This window comes from Cryptomeria japonica, chromosome 11 (assembly GCF_030272615.1).
Source record: "Cryptomeria japonica chromosome 11, Sugi_1.0, whole genome shotgun sequence".
Taxonomy (NCBI): Eukaryota; Viridiplantae; Streptophyta; class Pinopsida; order Cupressales; family Cupressaceae; genus Cryptomeria; species Cryptomeria japonica.
In genome coordinates, this window is record NC_081415.1 from 576,240,901 (window position 1) to 576,261,376 (window position 20,476).

At 35.5% G+C, this 20,476-nt stretch overlaps 1 protein-coding gene across 1 annotated transcript; it reads left to right on the forward strand.

Moving 5' to 3' along the window:
- The first annotated feature begins 8,045 nt into the window (after positions 1 to 8,045).
- Positions 8,046 to 9,350, forward strand: LOC131064765 (F-box protein At2g27310). Its single transcript, XM_057999033.2, has one exon. The coding sequence runs from the start codon at positions 8,131 to 8,133 to the stop codon at positions 9,178 to 9,180; it is 1,050 nt and encodes a 349-aa protein (XP_057855016.2). The 5' UTR covers positions 8,046 to 8,130; the 3' UTR covers positions 9,181 to 9,350.
- The last annotated feature ends 11,126 nt before the right edge of the window (positions 9,351 to 20,476 follow it).

Here is a 20,476-nt window from a genome sequence, read left to right on the forward strand (position 1 = left end):
TGAGGATTACGAGGCCGAAAATGATGATTTCTGCCCCACGGTGGGTGCCAAAATGTCATGCTCTGTGAAGTGTACCTATACCTGCAACCACAATGCACTCAATAAATCATTACAAGCATGGTTAGAAGATATTATCAATGAAATGTAAAACCATAGCTAATCGACTTATTGCCTCCTAGTAAATGCGAGTATGAGTTTTGCTCTCAGATCTGATTAGGCAAATTCCAGTGACTTGACTACACTTAGATGGAGGATTTGAATGAGGAAAATGCATGATCTAGCAAGAATAGCATGATTAAGCTATATGAATTAATTGATCTAGCATGATTAAGCTAAGATTTAAGCTAAATTGAGCATGATAACATTGCTAAAACTAATAAACTATAAGCTAGATGCCTATAATAACAATGCAAATGACATGATAAAAAAGGATATGAATTGGGACCCTTTGTGCTCCAAAATGAGGTCTATTTATAGGATTTCCCAAGGCTTGGGGTGAGGTGGCAGGATTCAACAGTCAAGATTGATCTAAAGATATCAATGGTTAAATTGGAGGAGGTTGGCAAAGGGGGTTGGATTAATGGGAACACTTAGTGACAAGTGTCACAAAGGTTCTAGAAGAGGTTGGATGAAAGGGAACATAGGGGTAGGTAGAATAGGTTAGGTTTATGGATGGTTAGGTTAGGTGGTTAAAGTTAGGAGAATTTGAATTTAGAAATTCAATTAATAGGAAAATGGCTAATTAATCTCAACAACTCATTGATTTGATTTGTTTTAATTAATTAAGGGATTTATAAGAATGATTTTGATGGGAAGAACTAATTAATCAAAGGGGATTATTGAGATGAACCTATTTAATAAATCCTTAGATTTATTAATAAGTAGATGAAAATGGAGGATTTAATCAAATTGTTGATGAATTCAATTAAATTGGGGAGGGAGATTATTTAAACAATTACTTATTCAATTAATTATCTTCAGACCATTTTTAGGTGTATACACATATAATCATGGAAAGTGATTTATTAAAGAACTTGTTTAAAGAGTTTAATATTATATATATATATATATTTGTCGATATATAAATATCAACTTTCTTGGGTTATTGGCGGACTCATTAATGCATCAGATTGCATGTTATAGGGAAGTCGACATAAGTGGAGTCAACTTGAAGTGTTGTAATTGCCACTAGGACTTGGCATGCCACTAAGATTTGGAAAATCACTAAGACTTGTAGAAAACGATTTGCATTGGGAGATCGATATTAATATCGACTAAACACCATGTCAAACTCATTAAGTTTGAATGAAATAAGGATTGTGTGCGTGAAACGTGGGTATCATGGGGACTATCCCACGTAACTAAACACCTTGCATGTAGGAGTCGATGATTATATTGACCATGCTGCAAACAAAACTTAGCGTTGAAGATGAACACAGACTGCAGGGTGAATACAGACAGATCGATGTGGTTAGAACTGTTAGAATAAGCATTGCATGGTATGCAAACTAATCCGCATACCAACGTTGGTGCATGGGAAGCTAACAAACTGCATTGATAGCAGTAGGAGTCGATAGTAATATCGAGTAAGCAATTGCCTAGCCCATGTAATAACACCAGTAATAATGAACTTAATGGCTTGAGCAGTTTGGTGTTACAATGAATATCATTGCATGGAGAACACATAAGTGTTCAAAACCATTTAGGACTATGATGTTGCAGTTAAACAATGTGTGGTGTCACTTAGATACCAATAAATCAGTCCACCACTATGAGAGAGAGTGACTCAAAAATAGGAATTAATATAGAATATTTTATTCTCCCTCAATTTTCCTTCTCCAATAGATTCCTTTGTAAATAAAATTGTCTTTTCCTCTTCATGCTTTATTCCCATGAAATATTTTACCTTGGTGGAAACCTCTTAGTACTACAATTTACCCTCCATAAGTAAAAACAATCACTTTTGGATAAAACTTGCTTACTTCCATTTCAAATCCCATCCAAACATACATATTTATCAAATATTTCCATCTTCTTTGCTTAAAATTCCTTTCCAATATTAATCCATTAGTATTTTGAACCACAAAAAGTTATTTAGTCCCCTACCATGCTTGACATTTAGTCAAACATTTGGGATGCTTCCTCACTTTTGTTTATACTGTGCACGAAGTCTTCACCTTTTGAATTCTCACACTTTCTAACTCTATTATGCTTTTATTGCTCATTTAGAAAAACCTTTGTAACCTTCTTCTGGCATTTTAACAAACATTTGATTGGCAACTATTTGCCTCCATTCTAATACTTGCAAACAATTTCTAAGTTTTAAATGCCACTCATCCTCCATCTACAGTTTTCTTCTACATCATTTGCTCATTTATTCTTTCCAACCAATTTGCTAGGTATTGGAATCAATTTTTGAGTTGTTTTTTTACTTCGTCGAGTCATTTTATCATGCAAATGAGGCTCATAAAATTCCCCAAATAGCAATAGAAATACTCCTGAGATATGAAAAATTGTTTGGGCAAGTTTCTAGACCAAGAAATGGTTATATTCGACTTGTAAACACTCCAAAAACTTGCCTCAAACCTTAAAAACATGATTTATTTCCATTCTTACACTCAAAATCCATTCAAAACAACAATTAAAATGCTCCTCAAGTGATAGAAAACCATGTTGAGTGGATTTGCAACTATGGAGGCCCCCAAAACATACTTCAAACAACATTAACATAATTGTCGAGGCATTAGAAACATTACTGGGTGGCTCATTTTTATGGCTAGTGTGCAATAAAAAATGCTCCTCACAATATTAAAATTGCTACAAATGTGTTGTAAATAGATCAGGAAACATTTTGGAGGTAGAAACAACAACTTTCACCCATAAAGCAGCCTGCAAATAGCTCTTAAAACCTTTTCACATGACTAAGGATAATTTAAGTGTTGCAAGGAAAGAATGCTAACTTTAAACAATGGAGTTTTTTGCTCATAAAGTGTGTTTGGAAGATGCAAATAAAAACAACACCCATAGCATTAACTTGTACATGAAGAATAACAACATTTAGGTGCGAAACTTCATATAGAGATTGCTTGACATAGTGGATTATAAAAAAAATCTTTCTTTCTTTTTTCTTTTTAGTCAACAATCTATTGAGCCAATAAGATAAAAAAAATTTAAACAACTCTGCCTTTGGATTTCCTTTTAGACTAGCGATAGTGCAAAAATCCCATTTCATTTTTATGTTTCACTTTTCAAACTCCAAGTTTGCTCACTACTACCAACTCAACAAACAAAGAACCAATGAGAATTCATTGCTTGTATTAATTTTATGGCTGTTTTGTTTTGGCTCCCTCCCTTAAACTTCCAACAGTGCGAAGTAGAATAAAATTTAAAATTTAATGATAAACCTTATAAAATTGCCCACTTCACATGTTATGGATTCTAGGAATTAATTTAATATTTTAAAATTTTAACTTCCCATCCCTAAACAATTAATTTTTCATATCATTTTTCTTTAATTTTCACTAGCAAATCAACTTTTAATTAATACTTCCTTTGTTAATAGGCCCCACCACATAGAGGTTGGCTAACTTTTTTTTTGCTTTCATGCAAGTACTCCTCAAAATGAGATGAAACTAGAACATTAGGCAAATGAGGCCAAAATAACAATTGGGTTGCCTTTAGAATTACGATATTTGAAACTTTTTGTTTGATCATTTTTGACTTGCTTGCAATCACACACATTAAAAAATATGTTGGAACTTTTCCGGGAACCACAAAATTGAGCAACTTACTAACATTTGTCCAAAAAGCTACCTACCAAAAGGATTTTCATGATGATCATTGATTTGCAAAATTTTAATCACCAAAGTTGAGGTTTTAGGTAGATGCAACAAGGTTTGAATATTGATTCATTTCATGATCTTGGCATCACAACACATTACAAATGTGGCCAATTGGCAGGTGCTAACAAGTTCTACAATAGGAACTTAGAAGTAAGGAGAAGAAACATATGAGGAGGGATGTAAAGCATTTAACTTTTAGTAGCCTCATTCATCTTGTGCACAAAAGGATCAAACAATCAGTTGATATTCCCTTTTCCTCCTCCCATTCCAGTGATGTGGCTAGTTCGTGCTCGCCTTAAAGTACTTAGGTATCTCGAAGTCGTACGAAGCCCAAATAGTGGAGTTTTTTGTATTATAAGATTTTTCGGGTTTATCAGCTGTTTCTGAATCACTGTTATTTATCATTGCAGAAATCTGGAAGCATCTCGAATCACCTGCAGGAGATTGGTTTTTGTTCATCTCATTGTAAAATCTTTAACGGTAGGTTTTCTTAAAGCCATGGTAGACATGCATGCGAAATGTGGAAGCATAGATAAGGTGCGTAACTTGTTTGACAGAATGCGTGCAAGAAATTGTTCTCATGAACTGCAGGTTATGCAAAAATGGATTTGTTGGAAAGGCGTTCGAGACTTTTAAGGAAATGCACTTGGCTGGGTAAAGCCAAATTCTACAACTTTCACCAGCATTTTCCCTGCCTGTACCAAAATGGGAGCTTTGGAACAGGGTATGGACATCCATCAAAGCAAAATGGTAGGAGGGTTTTGGTCAGACATTATATTTGGAAATACGCATCGACAAGGCACACAACTGTTTGACAAAATGCCTTAACGGAATGTGGTCTCGTGGAATGCCATGATCGCACGATATGCACATAATGAAAAGGCATTAGAAACTTTCAAGCAAAATGCAATTGGCAGGAGTAAAGCCAAATTCCACAACGTTTGCCAACGTCCTCCATGCCAGTGCCAAAATTGGAGCTATGGAACAGGGAATGGACATCCATCAAACCGTAACTGGAGGGGTTTTTTTCGCTAATAAAATATGCTTTGCTTCACGATAATTAATAAAGATGTGTCATCCTTGACTTGAGGTCATTAAGTGCCACCATGTTTATCAATTCTTGATTGATGGAATTGCCCCTTATGTTCCATTCGACTTTGTTAACTCAACTTTTGATTGAAAAGTATCTCATGACCTCTTGAATATGTGTCATTCTAACTCATTCATCCAAGTGGCCTATGTATCTGTATCTTACTCATTGTGTTGTGGCTCATTCATCATCAATTAAATTTATAATAGAGTGAAATCATTTTTATTTATAGTTTTGTCATTAATTCATTGATATTAGATTCTTAATTAATTTTGTTCATTACAAAATCTAACAAATAAAAGCCAAATTTAATCTAATCATAAAAGCAAAAGATGCTTAGAGTTATCAAAACTATTTTTTATTAATCACAAAATGATCCATAAATGATGATTTCAGCACTATAACCTACGTGAAGCAATAAATCGTATAATTAAGAGGAATAGTAATATGCTTGGCTTCTCAATCTATGTATGCTTCTATTGGGTCAGATTTGATTATACTTTACGGCTTGGGTGAGTTGTGATTTCTTTGTTTTGCATTCTCTGAATGTTCTTTTATAACCATAAATGGCATTGGATGGTGTGGTACTGTATCTATATATATTAGATATGGCCCAAGCATGGGCTTGTCTACAAATACATCTAAATATGTTCTGATTGATTAAAAAACAGGTTTTAAGGACCCGAAACCATTACATCACAGAAAAGAAAAGAGCAGCAAAAGGAATTAAAGTCCGCATACATCTAAATATGTTATTTATCTTCTATTTGGGAATATTGTATCCATATTGGGTAGGAAAGAGAAAGTATTCAACAACTCTAATTACAATTTCAAACCTACTTTTCAAAACATAACAATGTCATTCAGCTTCAATCATCATGAAATGCAATTTAGGGTCATTTCTTTGTTATATAAGTAAAATGATTAGCTCCAATGTATCTCAATTTACTCAATTTTAACTTCCCTTCATCAACGCGGAATCGTTTTGGATTGTCTACCTTGTCTTCATCCTATTTTGATGACAACACAAACCCCTGATATGTTTCACCTTAGCTTGTGCCATGATTATTTGTACAAATCAAAATTCATGTTATAGTAAAAACATATAAGATATATACTGTTATATAATTAATTATGTAATGTTAAAATTCATTTACGTTCTACCTTTTTTCATTTATGTTAAAAAGAGAGTACTAATTATATCTCCCTCTCTCTACCCATATCTCTCTCTAACTCTATATCCCTATCCCCCCCCCTCTCTCTCTCTCTTCATATATCTAGATATCTCTCCCTCGTTTTTATCTATATCTATCTCCCTGTATTTATCTCTCCATCTCTCTATCCATATTTTTCCATCTCTACTTCTCAATGTTTGTCTATCATTTTGTCTATCTCTCTATCTCCCTCTACCCCTCTTTATATCTCCTTATATCTATCTATCTATCTATCACTCTATCCCACCATCTATATCTCTATCTTTTTGTCTCTCTTCCTCTTTGTCTCTCTATCTCTTCCCATCTATCTCCCTATCTCTCTCTATCTTTATCTCTCCCTCTACCTCTCTCTCTCTCTCTCTCTCTCTCTCTCTCTCTCCCCCTATATCTCTAAACATGTATCTCTCTCTCTATCCATCCATCTCTCTCTCTCTCTTTATCCATCTATCTCTCTCCCTCTCTCTCTCTCTCCATCTCTCCATATTCCTTCTTCCATCTCTCTCTATCTCTATCTAAATAGCCTACCAATTGGGATGCATCTATTCTGCTCCAAAACCATCAATTCGTACACCGTGTTACTGACAAGTAAGAAAATCGTAGCTGTTGTTTGCAAAATCAACAGTGTATAACGTGCGTTAACCTTCGTGTTATTGACTCCATACTGCAGTTTTGGAGCTAGAATAGCTACAGCCCTACCAATTGACCTCATGTACTACACAAGTATATACAAAAAAATGATCTAACTTTTTCCTAATTGACCTTCCACACCTCATGACGTACCCATTGCACACAGTGCAAGGGCTAGTGATAAATCATTTTGTGCAAAAATATTCGTGCGCTAGGCATGTCAAGTCCCGCCTTCAAAATATCTTATTTTGTTTGATGCCTCGCTATCATCTTAACGTGACGATTACGCCGTACCAAACTTAATTAATAAAAGTCAAAGAGAAAACCAGCGATGAAACTAATTTTATAGTGACAATTGCGTGTACATATGGAGAGTCTAACAGCTCGATCTCATCACAGAATGGAGAGGACAACAGCTATTAGCCAATTACGTTCTTCATTGCCCAATATCGCATAGTTCATGCTCCAGGATTCTTTAGAACAACCCCATCTACAAACGGACAATGACGTTTTGAAGGAGCCTTTAGAAAACCACCACTTTAAAAAAAACTTTTGCTACCTAGTTTTCAAATGTGTTTGTTTAGTAATTTTTAGCAGTTTGTGAAGTGGGTAACACGACTTTTCTTGTTTGATGTGTACTCCCCACTAATTTACATGGTTGGTAATGTTTCCACTTGATTTTTCTTTCCAACCACTACTTCAATTATTATTCAGTTCAGTACCTGAAATCATTTTTTTAAAAATTCCTCTGAATGATTTTTACGAGTATCATGAATTAGATAGACAGGTTATTTGGCCAGTAAGGAAATTTATGTGATCCGGCATTTTTCCAGATTGAACCAGAAGACATATTTTATATCGAATACTAAATATTTTATATATATAATGATATGCTATGATAAGTAATTTAGATGTAGGTTACATATTCAATTGATTTAATGGGTTTTTTGTTTTTTTTTCCCATTTTAAAGTAAGATGATTAAATATAAATGTTTTAGAACAGTAAGGCAGGATTTCGAAATTCTATGTTTGACAGTCAAAAAAGTTGAATCCATTTATTTTTAAATAGACAAGAACTTGAACCACTGAGATGAATGGTGGGGCCTACATTAGATTGTCGGTAAAATTCATTTTGGTCTCCATAACTACGTAACGAATCTGATTTATTAATTGATAAGATTTCTGTTCACGCGGGAAAAAAAAAATATCAGATCTCTAGATTGTCTAATTTTATAGACAAGTATTTTTCTCAAGTGATGCAATACCCACGTCACGGTATTGATTAAAGATGTTATATCTATAGAGAGCAAATTCGGCACTGAAACCTGACTTGCAGTGGGTATTCAGTGTAAGAGGAATGTCTTTGAGCAGTGATATTGTTAGAGAAATTTTAAAGAGAGTGGATGGCATCACACTTGCAAGCGCAGAATGTTCCAGCTCTGATGTGCGGTCTGTTATAAAGGAACAAGGCCTATGGGAGGATGCCTGCTCCTCTCTTTGGCCTTCCACAGCAAACCATGAGGTTAAACAATTGATCTTTTCCATGGGTGGATTCAACAAGTTTTATGCAGATTGTTTTCCACTCATCAATGTCTCCAAACAGCTTATTGTCAATTCCAGGAAAGATTGTCAAGAAATTCTCAATCCTTTGGATGAAGATGATGACAGAGAGGAGATTGACGATGCAGTTTTTCTCTCTGATTTTGTCTCGGTTGTAGACATTCATTACAACAGTGAAGCATTTTATTCTAAAATTGTGTGGGAAATTCCAGCTGCAGATGATATCATAGATTGCAGGTCGTCCACTATCTTTCCATTGGTGATTAATCTTCCTTGTGACTCTGATGGCACTCTCTTTGCAGTTTCCACTAATGGGGAGGAAGATGTAGAGAGAATCATATTTTCAGCTAACCTGAGGCTCAGTTGGATTCTCATCAACAGAAGAACAAAGAACGCTGTAAATCTTTCTAGTTGGAGGCCTCTGGAAGCACAGAAGCATAATTGGGGTTGTAATAATGATTTCACAATTAGGTTTGGATCCATTCTACCTGCTCATGGTAGTTTGCCTTTAAAGTTAGCTGCATGTAATATTGTGGTTAAAGGCACAGTAAGTGTGGGTCAGGAGGGTAATGATTTGCAGATAACTGGGGTTAGCATGCAGCTGGAGGACATGATGGGCTGTCAAGTGAATGCAAGAGATGGTCTTTTTGTTTTGCAGAGAGCAGTGGAGTGTGGCAAAAGGAGTAAGAACCATGATCAAGTAATACAGAATTATTATGATGTTTTGGAAATACAGAACGATTTGATGGAAGAAAATTTGGGAGCTAAAAGTCATATGGATCCCCTTTGCATGTTACTTTTAATTGGAGTAGCAATTCTCTCTTGGTACTATTTTCTTAAGACATAACTGGGATATCGAGGGGCTACGTTTCATGTTTGTATGATCATATTTACCCTTTTTTATGGGCATAGAATACAATCAACAATATGTAAACTCAGTATCCTCTATAAAGGGGAAATTTGAGGTTCAGAAATTGTAAAGGAAGTGTAACACCAAAATATAGATGATATATAAATTTCTTCTTTTATTTAGAATAAGTACCATTAAAATTTTACAGGTAGAATGTCAAATTTAGAGTCAAGTTAGTAATCAAAATCGGAGTACTGAATATTCATTACGGTTTATTGAAAAAAAAAAATCCTCCTTGAAAGAGCTCGGTTAATAATTCGTGACGGGGACTCCTCGTCAAGCATGGAGTGCGGTCAAATTAATGTAAATGTTATTCAAATGAATTAGAAGAATATATCAATTTTTAAAAAAGAGCAAGTAGAATGGCATTGTGCCTCATAGTTAACTACACTGCTAGTTAGGAAATAGATATGAAATGATCTTTAAAAAATTATTAAAAATCAGAGTTTGGAAAATGAAATCGTCATCTGCACCATTATGAAATTTAGGGACTGAAATGAATGACATTGAGTGGGGCAAACCATGAACGTGTAGATAGGAAGGTTGAAAAAGAAGATGGTCACGTTGATGTAGATAGGGAAATGAGGATGCATGCGATGACTATTTTATTATCGAGGAGGAAGAAAGATGGAAAGGTGGATGTATTTTCTAAGCAAATAAAAAAGGCTGGTGATGCAAGCTAGAGTTCTATTGCTCATGGTGATGCATGCTAGATTGCTATTGTTCAAATAAATAAGGATGGCGGGCTTTCAACGATTCCTAGAGGGATCTATTTTAGTTAAACCTCAAAGTGAGTATTGGTTCTGGACTATATTTGTTTAAACATGAGAATTTGTTAGCAAGTTTAAGTCTAAAAATTATAAGATTCTCTCAAGTTTTATCTCATCTCTTTGATTAGAATAGTCAACGGATAATGGAGGTTTCCTCAAAATATTAGATTGAGTGGGTAAAAAATCTTCTCTAAGGTTTGAAAATTTTATTGTTGAGAAAATTTTGAGGTCAAGGTCAAATATAAATGCTTCTACGCATGAGGATAAAAAGATATAGAAACTAAGAGGCCAGGATAATAATTTTCTTTGGTTATTTGTTTCTTTCATTTATCCTTTTCAAATCATGAACATTGTGTTAGAGCCCTTTTGGATGGATCATGGTTTTTAAGTACATTTGGTTTATTCTAAATAACGGAGCTCAAGTCTTAACTCAATACAGATAAAATAAAAGTGGTAACTCTTTGGGTTAGTCTCCCTAGACCACCTCTCAAATACTATAGATAGTTCATTTAGGTAGATTTTAACTATTGATGTTGTTACTACCATATGCTAGGATTCATGTGAATGTTAGGATAAATATAGAACATCCCTCTATTATTCTCTCATGTCTATGTTTGATAGTTGACACCAAATAACTAAATTTAAGAATACCAATTTTATTTTCTATAACTATCATAGATTGGGTCTCCATATGAGAAACCACAGGAGGAAGTTAAAAAATAATCTAGTTTAGAAAAATATGGAGAATGGGTGAATCAACTAGGTTTGAAAGAGATCAAACTTCTAGCTAAGATGAGTTTGAAGGAGAAGGTGGCTCCTTTGGTGGTGAAGGAATAACATATTGCTAATAAAATTTGATGGTTTTGAAGAATAGTAGACTATTTATATCTCGAGAGGTGGAAGTCCTAGTAAGGAATGAAAGAAGTGTTGACCTAGAAGGATCTTGAAGGGGATAGATAATTTCCTTCTTTCAAATCCTGAGAGAAAGGATCCTATCATTTGAGAAGGGAGAAAGACTCTTTTGCTAAGATATATGACATATTTAAGAGTCAAAATTGTTAACGATATCAACTTATAACAATTGGAGCTATCTTATTTTAGCATTGCTTTTGCAAACAAGAAAAAATGATAAATGGAGGATTCACACACTAGATATTATTGTAACATGAAGTCGCCACAAATATTTATATTGTATTTTGATGTTAGATTAATTATTACACAAGAATAATTATTAGAAAGAGAAGTTTCTTCAATTATTTAGAAGATAGGTAAGATGTTTGTGTTTGGGGTTCTCTAGAGTTCTTTGACTTTAATCCATTTCCTTAGCTAGTTATTTTGGCCTCTTATTTTTTAGTTATGAGTAATTTTATTTAATTATTTAGAAGTTACATGTTTAGGGTTCTCTAGAGCTCTTTGAATTTAATCCATTTGATTGGTTAGTTCATTTGTCCTCTTATTTGTTAGTTATGAGTTTGTCACTACTGGTTTCAACTTTAGTATTGTGGGTCCATGTAGTTTTTTCATTGTTTGGGCTCAAATGATGTGTTTGTTTATCTTTATAAACAATTTGGGCACTTTAAAAATCCCACTTTACCCTTATTCAAATAAAAAATCTACACCATTATAAGCTCAATTATTTAGCATGAAAATAAATAAAGTCAATTAGCTAGAGTTACAAAAGTAAAAGCATTAAGGGGGTCTTATTCATTAGGGTTATCCCACCCTCTACCAAGTAGGCATTTTTCTTCTATCTCTAACAAGTGAAATGTGTTTTATCCCTTGGGATAATTTTGTTGATAAAAATTCTTAATACTAAGTAGGATGTAAGAACTCATTAGTAATAAAATATAAGTAGCAAGAGGAGAAACTTGCCTTGGTCATTGCAAGGGGGCCACTGATGCCATTTAAAGGACATATGAGAGTGGTGAGAATGAAATGATCAAATATCATAGTAGCTAGCAATAAAAGGATATTTGCATTAAAATGGGAGATAAAAAAGATGTAAAATGAGTCATTTTGGAAAGAATGTGCTCAGATTATTAAACTTTTGAAATAATATGATCATGTTATAGCTTGGAAAATACCAATCCAAGATACAATCATCTTCTATGACCTAAAAATTACAATCACATTTTAGCAAATATGAAACATAATCATGTTTTATGTTGCCTAAAATATGATCATCTCTTGGAAAATGAACCACAATCAAATTTCATGTTCCCTAAAATGTTATTTTATTTGAGGAATATAAACATGTGGTATTTCATGTTCCATAAAATGTAATCATATTTTGTGGAATATGAAACTTGTGACATTTCATTTTCCACAAAACTTGATCATGTTTCATGTTACCCAAAAATGATTGCATTTTTTGAAAACATAAAAATTAATATGTGACCAATTTTTTTATAAGAAAAGTTCATTATGTGACACAATTATGTTTTCCACTTCAGAAAAATTATACCCTTTCCCTTGGGAATATGTTTAGATAATGAGAATAATTGGTTATGCCTCTATATTTCCCTCACTTGACATGATTTTTAATATTGAATGCAAATTATCAAGATCATTGTCATCATATTCACTTATTTTATAACAATATTTAATAAAATGACATAAAAATTTTATGCATCTTCTTAGCTTTCTAGCTATGTAATATTTTGATATGGAATACACTAGAATATTTACTTTATTTCACTAATGTTTTTATATTCCCCACATACATATGTAATGATTTTTTCTCTTTTGGCAAAAGTGGCAAGCCACTAGAATTAATACATACATACATACACACACACACACACACACACACATATATATATAAAAGATTACAAAAACCTGGTTAAGTAGAGCATACCAGCCGAAAAGAACTAGGAAGAAAACCTTTGGTTATAACTCAACAATACAATATGATCAGATTTACAATATCATCGTACTGAATTTTACAACATTACAATAAACAATTTATGAGGAGTATGTTCAAACCAAAATTTGTAAGTTCCATGCTTGCTAGAAAGAACAGACATGGAACCAAATCCTCAATATGCATTATACCCATTGGGTCAACACAGGTCAACTTCTCATGTGGACCATTCACCAATCACTATCTCATTGATAGTGCAACAATCAATAAAAGAATAAAGTAACATTGACAGGATCCATGTGAACACGTCAACATCATGCAGAACCAACACACAGTCACCGATTGGACATCTACAGACACTATAGACAAAATGGGTGATGCAACCACTGACAAGGAGAAACCTCAAAGAGATCTGTCCTACCGGTCAACAAGAGTAAACATAATGGAAACACATAGATATGATGCAGGAAATGCAAAACTAATGGAATTATATCATGAATTGTCAATACAATCAACTGGTAATTATCCGGGCTAAATAGATCGGCACACAGGCCTGCGAGAACATACAAAATAGGTCACAACCGAGACCTTGAATCAAGAGATTTATCCTCTAAGTTCTATCTCCTATCTTCTACTATTCACTATCTATTGTCTATTTTCCTAATGCTCAATTACATGGATATATATACACAACCCAAGGAAAACAGGTCAGCCTAAAGGATCAAAGCCCAAAGAACAAGACCTAACATGTACAACCAACAAGGTCGGCCTCCACCAAGAGACTTCCAAAAAATCCAAAGGATCAAACGTATAAGGTTGGCCACACACCAAGAAATATCGAGATCAATGTCCAAGGCTCTGCAAGCTTTAGAATGGGTTTCGATAGATCACCAGAATAGGTCTTAGGCAACCGGTAACAAAGGAGCAATCGGTAGCAAGAAACTGTCATGGGAACCGGTAGCGATATCTTGCCGGAAAGTGATCCAAATGCGATGCGGTTTGGAAGAAAGAATGATGATCAAGTCTTCGAGTAGAATCCAACTCCATAGGTTCTAGCAAGCCAAAACCGATACACAACAAGAAACACTGGAACTGGAAACAAAAAGAAAAACAAAAAGGGAAATTTTTTTTGGTTGATGCAATATTGCCATGAATCAAGGATTCTCTTGCATCAGACATCTGAGGTTGTTGAAAAAGTGAGTCTCTTACTTTGCTGGGGTCAAAGGAAAACCAATGCAGTCTACCTCTGCCTGAGAAATCCAAGATGAATCTTCAACTAGTCTGCCTTTCCACTTTACCAAGTACTCTTGATACTGACTGCTCCAGGTACTGCGCCCAATCCTACTATCCAGAATGTCTTCAATATGATCTGGTGCCTTTCGGGGCAATTGTTTCTCCCAGTCTTCTACACTATCTTCACTGAATTCCAGTTCATGATACTGATGAAGTTCTGCAATATTGAACACTAGTGAAATACTCAAACCATTCGGTAACTCCACTTCATATGCATTTCTAGAACTGAATTTTCTTAAGATCTTACAAGGTCCAAACTTCTTCATTTGCAACTTATTATAGGTTCTAATTGAGAATCTCTCTTTTCTCAAGTATACCATCACCTCATTGCCAACTTCAAATTCCTTATGTCTCCTCTTCTCATCTTCCTTTTCCTTATACTTACTGTTCATGTCCTCCAAATGTTGTTTAACCTGACTATGCAAGGATGCCATGTGATCTGCAAAATCCTCTGCTTCTGAACTTCTCTGGTCATCACTACTAATATCCCTTAATTCTAATATACCTCTAGGATGCATTCCGGTAACTATCTCAAAAGGCATTTTTCTGATACCCCTACTCACTGAATTGTTATAGGAAAACTCTGCTTGTGCAAGGATTAAATCCCAACTTTCGGTTTTATCTCCCACTAAACATCTCAACAGGTTTCCTAAGCTCCAGTTAACTACTTATGATTGTCCATCAGTCTGTGGGTGAAAAGTAGAATTGAATTCCAAATTTGTCTTCATCTTCTTCCAAAGTGTTCTCAAAAAATAGCCAACAAACTTAGTGTCTCTATCTGAAACTATGCTTTTAGGTAATCCATGCAATCTCACCACTTCCTTAAAAAATAGGTCTACTACATGAACTGCATCTGATGTCTTCTTACAAGGTATGAAATGAGCCATCTTAGAGAATCTATCCACTACCACAAATATTGAGTCATTCCCTCTCCGTATCTTAGGCAATCCTAGTATGAAATCCATGCTTATATCTTCCCATTGTCTAATCAGTATTGTCAAAGGTTTATACATCCCGCATTCTAACTATTACCTTTTGCAACTTGACAAACTCTACAACTCTGCACATATCTCTTAACATCCTTATGAACCTGGGGCCAAAAGTACTTCTCACTCCCCAAGGCTACTGCTTTGTCAATACCAAAGTGTCCAGCTAAACCTCCATTGTGTTTCTCCTTAATCAGATTCTCCCTCATAGAACTCTTAGGTGCACACAACCGAAATCCTCTAAACAACATTCCATTTTGCATGAAATAGTCCAACCGCTTACCTCTATCTGCCATAACCGGTTCTCTACATGCTTTCCAAGGTTCTCCAAAATCCGAGTCATCATCATACAAGGTCTTCAATTCTTCAAAACCTAATACTGTCACTCTCATCTCTATCAGCAAATTCCTTCTCCTACTTAATGTGTCAAGAACTTTGTTTGATTTCCCACTTCTATGCTTCAAGACAAAGGTGTAACTTTGCAAAAATTCTACCCATCTCATATGTCTCTGATTCAACCTACTCTGACTCTTCAAATACTACAAAGCTTGATGATTTGTATACAACATAAACTTCTTAGGCAATAAGTAATGTCTCCACTTCTTCAAGGCTTGAATTATGGCATAAAATTCCTGATCATATACTGAATATCTTCTCATAGCATCATTCAATTTTTCACTGAAATAGGCTACTGCTCTTCCTTCTTGGCTCAAGACTGCTCCTATTGCTGTTCCACTTGCATCGTAATCAACTTGAAATACTTTGTTGAAATCTGATAAAACCAACACGGGCTGCTCTGTCACTTTTTGCTTCAATGACTCAAAAATTTTGTTTTCTCTGGTGATCCATCTGAATTCCTTCTTGTCTCTTCTCATGGTCTCAGTCATAGGGTTACAAACTGAATTGAAATTTCTAATGAACTTTTGGTAGAAACTAGCCAATCCATGAAATGATCTTACCTCTCCAATGCTTTCCGATGTAGGCCACTCAATAATTGCTTTCACTTTCTCAAGGTCCATCTTCAATCCATCGATAGATATCACAAATCCCAAATAGACCAACTCTTCCTTCATGAAAGTACACTTCTTAAGGTTTATCAATAACTTTTCTTCTCTCAGCCTCTACAAAACTTGTCTCAAATGCAACAAATGCTCCTCTTTTGTCTTACTGAAAATCAAAATGTCATCCAAGTAAACAATAACAAACTTACCCAATAATTTAAACAATACCTCATTCATCAACCTCATGAAAGTACTAGGTGCATTAGTCAACCCAAAAGACATCACCAACCATTCATACAATCCTTCATTTGTCTTGAATGTTGTCTTCCACTCATCTCCTTCTCTGATCCTAATATGATGATATCCACTCTTCAAATCTATCTTTGTAAAGTATCTTGCTCCACTCAAATAGTCCATTATGTCATCCATTCTAGGTAAGGGAAACTGGTATTTCACTGTGATCTTGTTTATTACTCTGGATTGAGTACACATTCTCCATTCTCCATTATTCTTAGGTGCCAATACTATTGGTACTGCATAAGGACTCAAACTTTCTCTGATCAAACCTTTCTTCAACAGTTCCTGCACTTGTTGGTTCAACTCCTCATTCTTTGCCAATGTCAACCGCTGTGTAGCTTTGTTACGCAAACTATCTCTGGGAATCAAATCCATGCAATGACTGATACTTCTTACCGGTGGTAATTCATCAGGTACATTATCTGAAATGATGTCTTCATACTCTGTCAACAAATATTTTATCTCCTCTGGTTGTTCTTCTTCCAGTTTCGGTCTCTTAGTCTTCTTAGAAACCAAGAAAAAACATACATTCTCATGTCTCATTCCATCCAGGAACTTCCTTCCATACACCAAACAAATCCTATCATTTGTACAGACTTCACTCTTCAAAGGCTCCTCCAAAGGTAAGAAGGTTTTCTTCATCCCATTTGCCACAATGGTGTATATGTTCTTTCTTCAATCATGTATTTCTTGTCTATCAAACTGCTAAGGTCTACCCAACAAAAGGTGACAAATATCCATAGGCATAATATCACACAAGACTTCATCATGATAATTTCCAATTTTCAATGTCACCAAAGATTTGCTCACTTACCAACAACTTGTGGTCATCCTAAATCTATGCTATCTGATAAGGCTTAGGGTGTTTCAATCTTTCTAACTTCAACTTATTCACCATCTCTTCTGAAACAAGATTTTCTAAACTGCCACTATCAATAATAACTTTACCATACTTACTAGATACCTTACATCTGGTCTTGAACAAATTTCCCCTCTGCAAGGGTTCCTCATCTTCTCTGGTATGACACAAAATTATCCTCATCATCAACAGTTCTCCATCTTCCGGTTTGTTAGCTGATCCGGTGGGGCTTTCTTCCACCACTGCTACTCTTCCGGTACTCTTTGTCTTCTTACATTCAAATGCACGATGTCCTTCTCCTCCACACTTAAAACAAGTTCCTCTAAATGCTCTCTTATCTTGTCTTCCAACATCTTTTCCAAAATTCTCATTCTGGTAGCCATTCGGTTCTCTTCTCTGGTAGATATTTCTATCATCCTTCTGATATGAACCATCTTTCCAATATGAATTACCTTCCCTGCTGACTTCTTTATCCTTGTTCTGATCTGTACAGATACCTCTTCCTCCGGTATATCCTCTTCCTCCTTGAAATATACTTCCGGTAAACCTTCCACCTCTACCTCTCTACCTCTGCTTATGTCTCTTATTTAACTTCTTTTTTTCTTTTAAGGCATACTGGTAAGCTTCTTCAACACTCTCCAATTTGATCAAACTGAGTTCCTCTTGTATAGACATCCACAATCCATTCAAATATCTGGCAACTTGTTCAACTTCATCATCTACTTGTCTGGGTCTGATGTTCAACTTATAAAATGCTTCGGTGTACTCCTTCACACTAGATTCCTTCTGTCTCAAATTATGCAACTTTTGAAACAGGTTTACTTGATAATGAAATGGTATAAACTTTGATTTCAACTTCGCAACCATCCGATCCCAAGTCTTAATCTTTTCTTTACCTCTCCTCTACCTATCAACTTGCAAATGCTCCCAACAAAGAGATGCAAGACCTTTCAACCAGGTACAGGCATACTTCACCTTCCTTTCCTCTGCAGTGTTTTCAAAATCAAAATACTTCTCCATTTTTGAGATCCAATCCATCAATTCATCAGAATCCAGCTTTCCATCATATTCTAGTGGGGTAAAATGGCGTTTAATATTAGCCCTACTCAAAACCCTCAAAAACCTTTCCTCATCCAGATCAACTGCTGGTGGATTTGCTTGTTCTGTCAGGGCTTCTTCTACCTCTTCACTTAGATCCTCAATATGTCGACCTCTTCTTTGTGCTGTCTCCATGACTTCCAATCGAGCTGTTATACCTTGCAACATTTCCATCACTGTTGGGTCTGCATTCCCACGCGCTCCACCACTCCTAGTTCCTCTTCACGCCATCGATTCACGCTAGTCCTTTGCAATTGTAGGTCTGATCTGTAATCTATGAACCTACAACAAAATTTAGGACACGCAACCTCCAGAATGAAACTTCACTCTGATACCACTTGATGTAGCCACCGGCAAGGAGAAACCTCAAAGAGATCTGTCCTACTGGTCAGCAAGAGTAAATACAATCGAAACACAAAGATATGATGGAGGGAATGCAAAACTAGTGGAATTATATCATGAATTGTCAATACAATCACCCGGTAATTAGCCGGGTTACATAGATCGACACAAGTCTGCAAGAACATACAAAATAGGTCACAACTGGGACCTTGAATCAAGAGATTTATCTTCTAAGTTCTATCTGCTATCTTCTACTATTCACTATCTGCTATCTATCTTCCTAATGCTCAGTTACACTGATATATATACACAATTCAAGGAAAATAGGTTAGCCTAAAGGATCAAAGCCCGAAGAACAAGACCTAACGTGTTTAACCAACAAGGTCAGCCTCAGCCAAGAGACTTCCGGAAAATCCAAATGATGAAATGTAGAAGGTCGGCCACACACCAAGAAACATCGAGATCAACGTCCAAGTCTCTGCAAGCTTCAGAATGGGTTTCTGATAGATCACCAAAATAGGTCTTAGGCAACCAGTAACAAAGGAGCAACCGGTAGCAGGAAATTGTCATGGGAACCAGTAGCGATATCTTGTCGAAAAGTGATCCAAATGCAATGCAGTTTGGAAGCAATAAAGATGATCAAGTCTTCGAGTAGAATCCAACTCCATTGGTTCTAGTGAGCCAAACCTGGAACATAGCAAGAAACACTGAAACTGCAAACATAAAGAAAAACAAAAAGGGAAAATGTTTTTGGTTGATGCAAGATTGCCATGAATTGAGGATGCTCCTGGATCAGTGGGCCTAACTATCGAAGGTCAGAGATTACTGAAAAATAAGAAGTAAGAACAAAAAGGACTTCAATATTTCATATAGGATGTGATCACCCGACAAGAGGCGATGCCATGTTACACTGAAAAGGCAGGAATAGCACAACTGAAATGAGCACAACTTCCTGTTCAACCCGATAGTGTGATAGTCAATAAGAAAATAAAGTAACATTGGTAGGGTCCACATGAATACGTCAACATTAGGCAGAACCAACATGCAATCACCGATTGGACATCTACAGACACTATGAACAAAGTGGGCCCGACTATCGGAGGTCGAAGATCAACCATAAATGAGAAGTAAGAACAAAAAGGACTTCAACATTTCAAATAGGATGTGATCACCCAACAAGAGGCTTCTCACCACAGAGCCCACACTCACTAACACATCTCGAGAGAATGAATACACTGCTGCCACATGACATCACCAAACATAAAGAAGACTATGCCCATACATTTATGACTTAATATGAAGGATCAAACAAATAGTTGACATGTGAGAAAATGAGTAGTTTCCAATAGGAGAAGCCCAATTGTAAAAGATCAAAGGTCAAAAGATCGAGAGAATCTCAAACTTACTAACTCAGCGAAATACTTCCACATTTCCAATTAAACGTGATTGCCCGATAGACCATGTTACACCGAAATCAAACCACATTGACAAGACTAATCACTTGTCACATCGGAAAGGGACTCTATCAACATAGCACGTAAATGCCGATAAGAGATGAAAATACTTTCACCGAAACACCATCTCACACCAAAATAAGATAATATCGTCGAGACAGAAAAGGGAGTCACACTGAAAACTACCAAACATAGGGATTTTGCATGTTTCAATCTGCAACCAACATAGGTCAAATTCGATGGATTAAACACACTATGAGAACAATGCAA

Excerpts from the sequence above, each read along its gene's own strand:
- LOC131064765 (XM_057999033.2), top strand. The coding sequence starts at position 8,131 with ATGTCTTTGAGCAGTGATATTGTTAGAGAAATTTTAAAGAGAGTGGAT.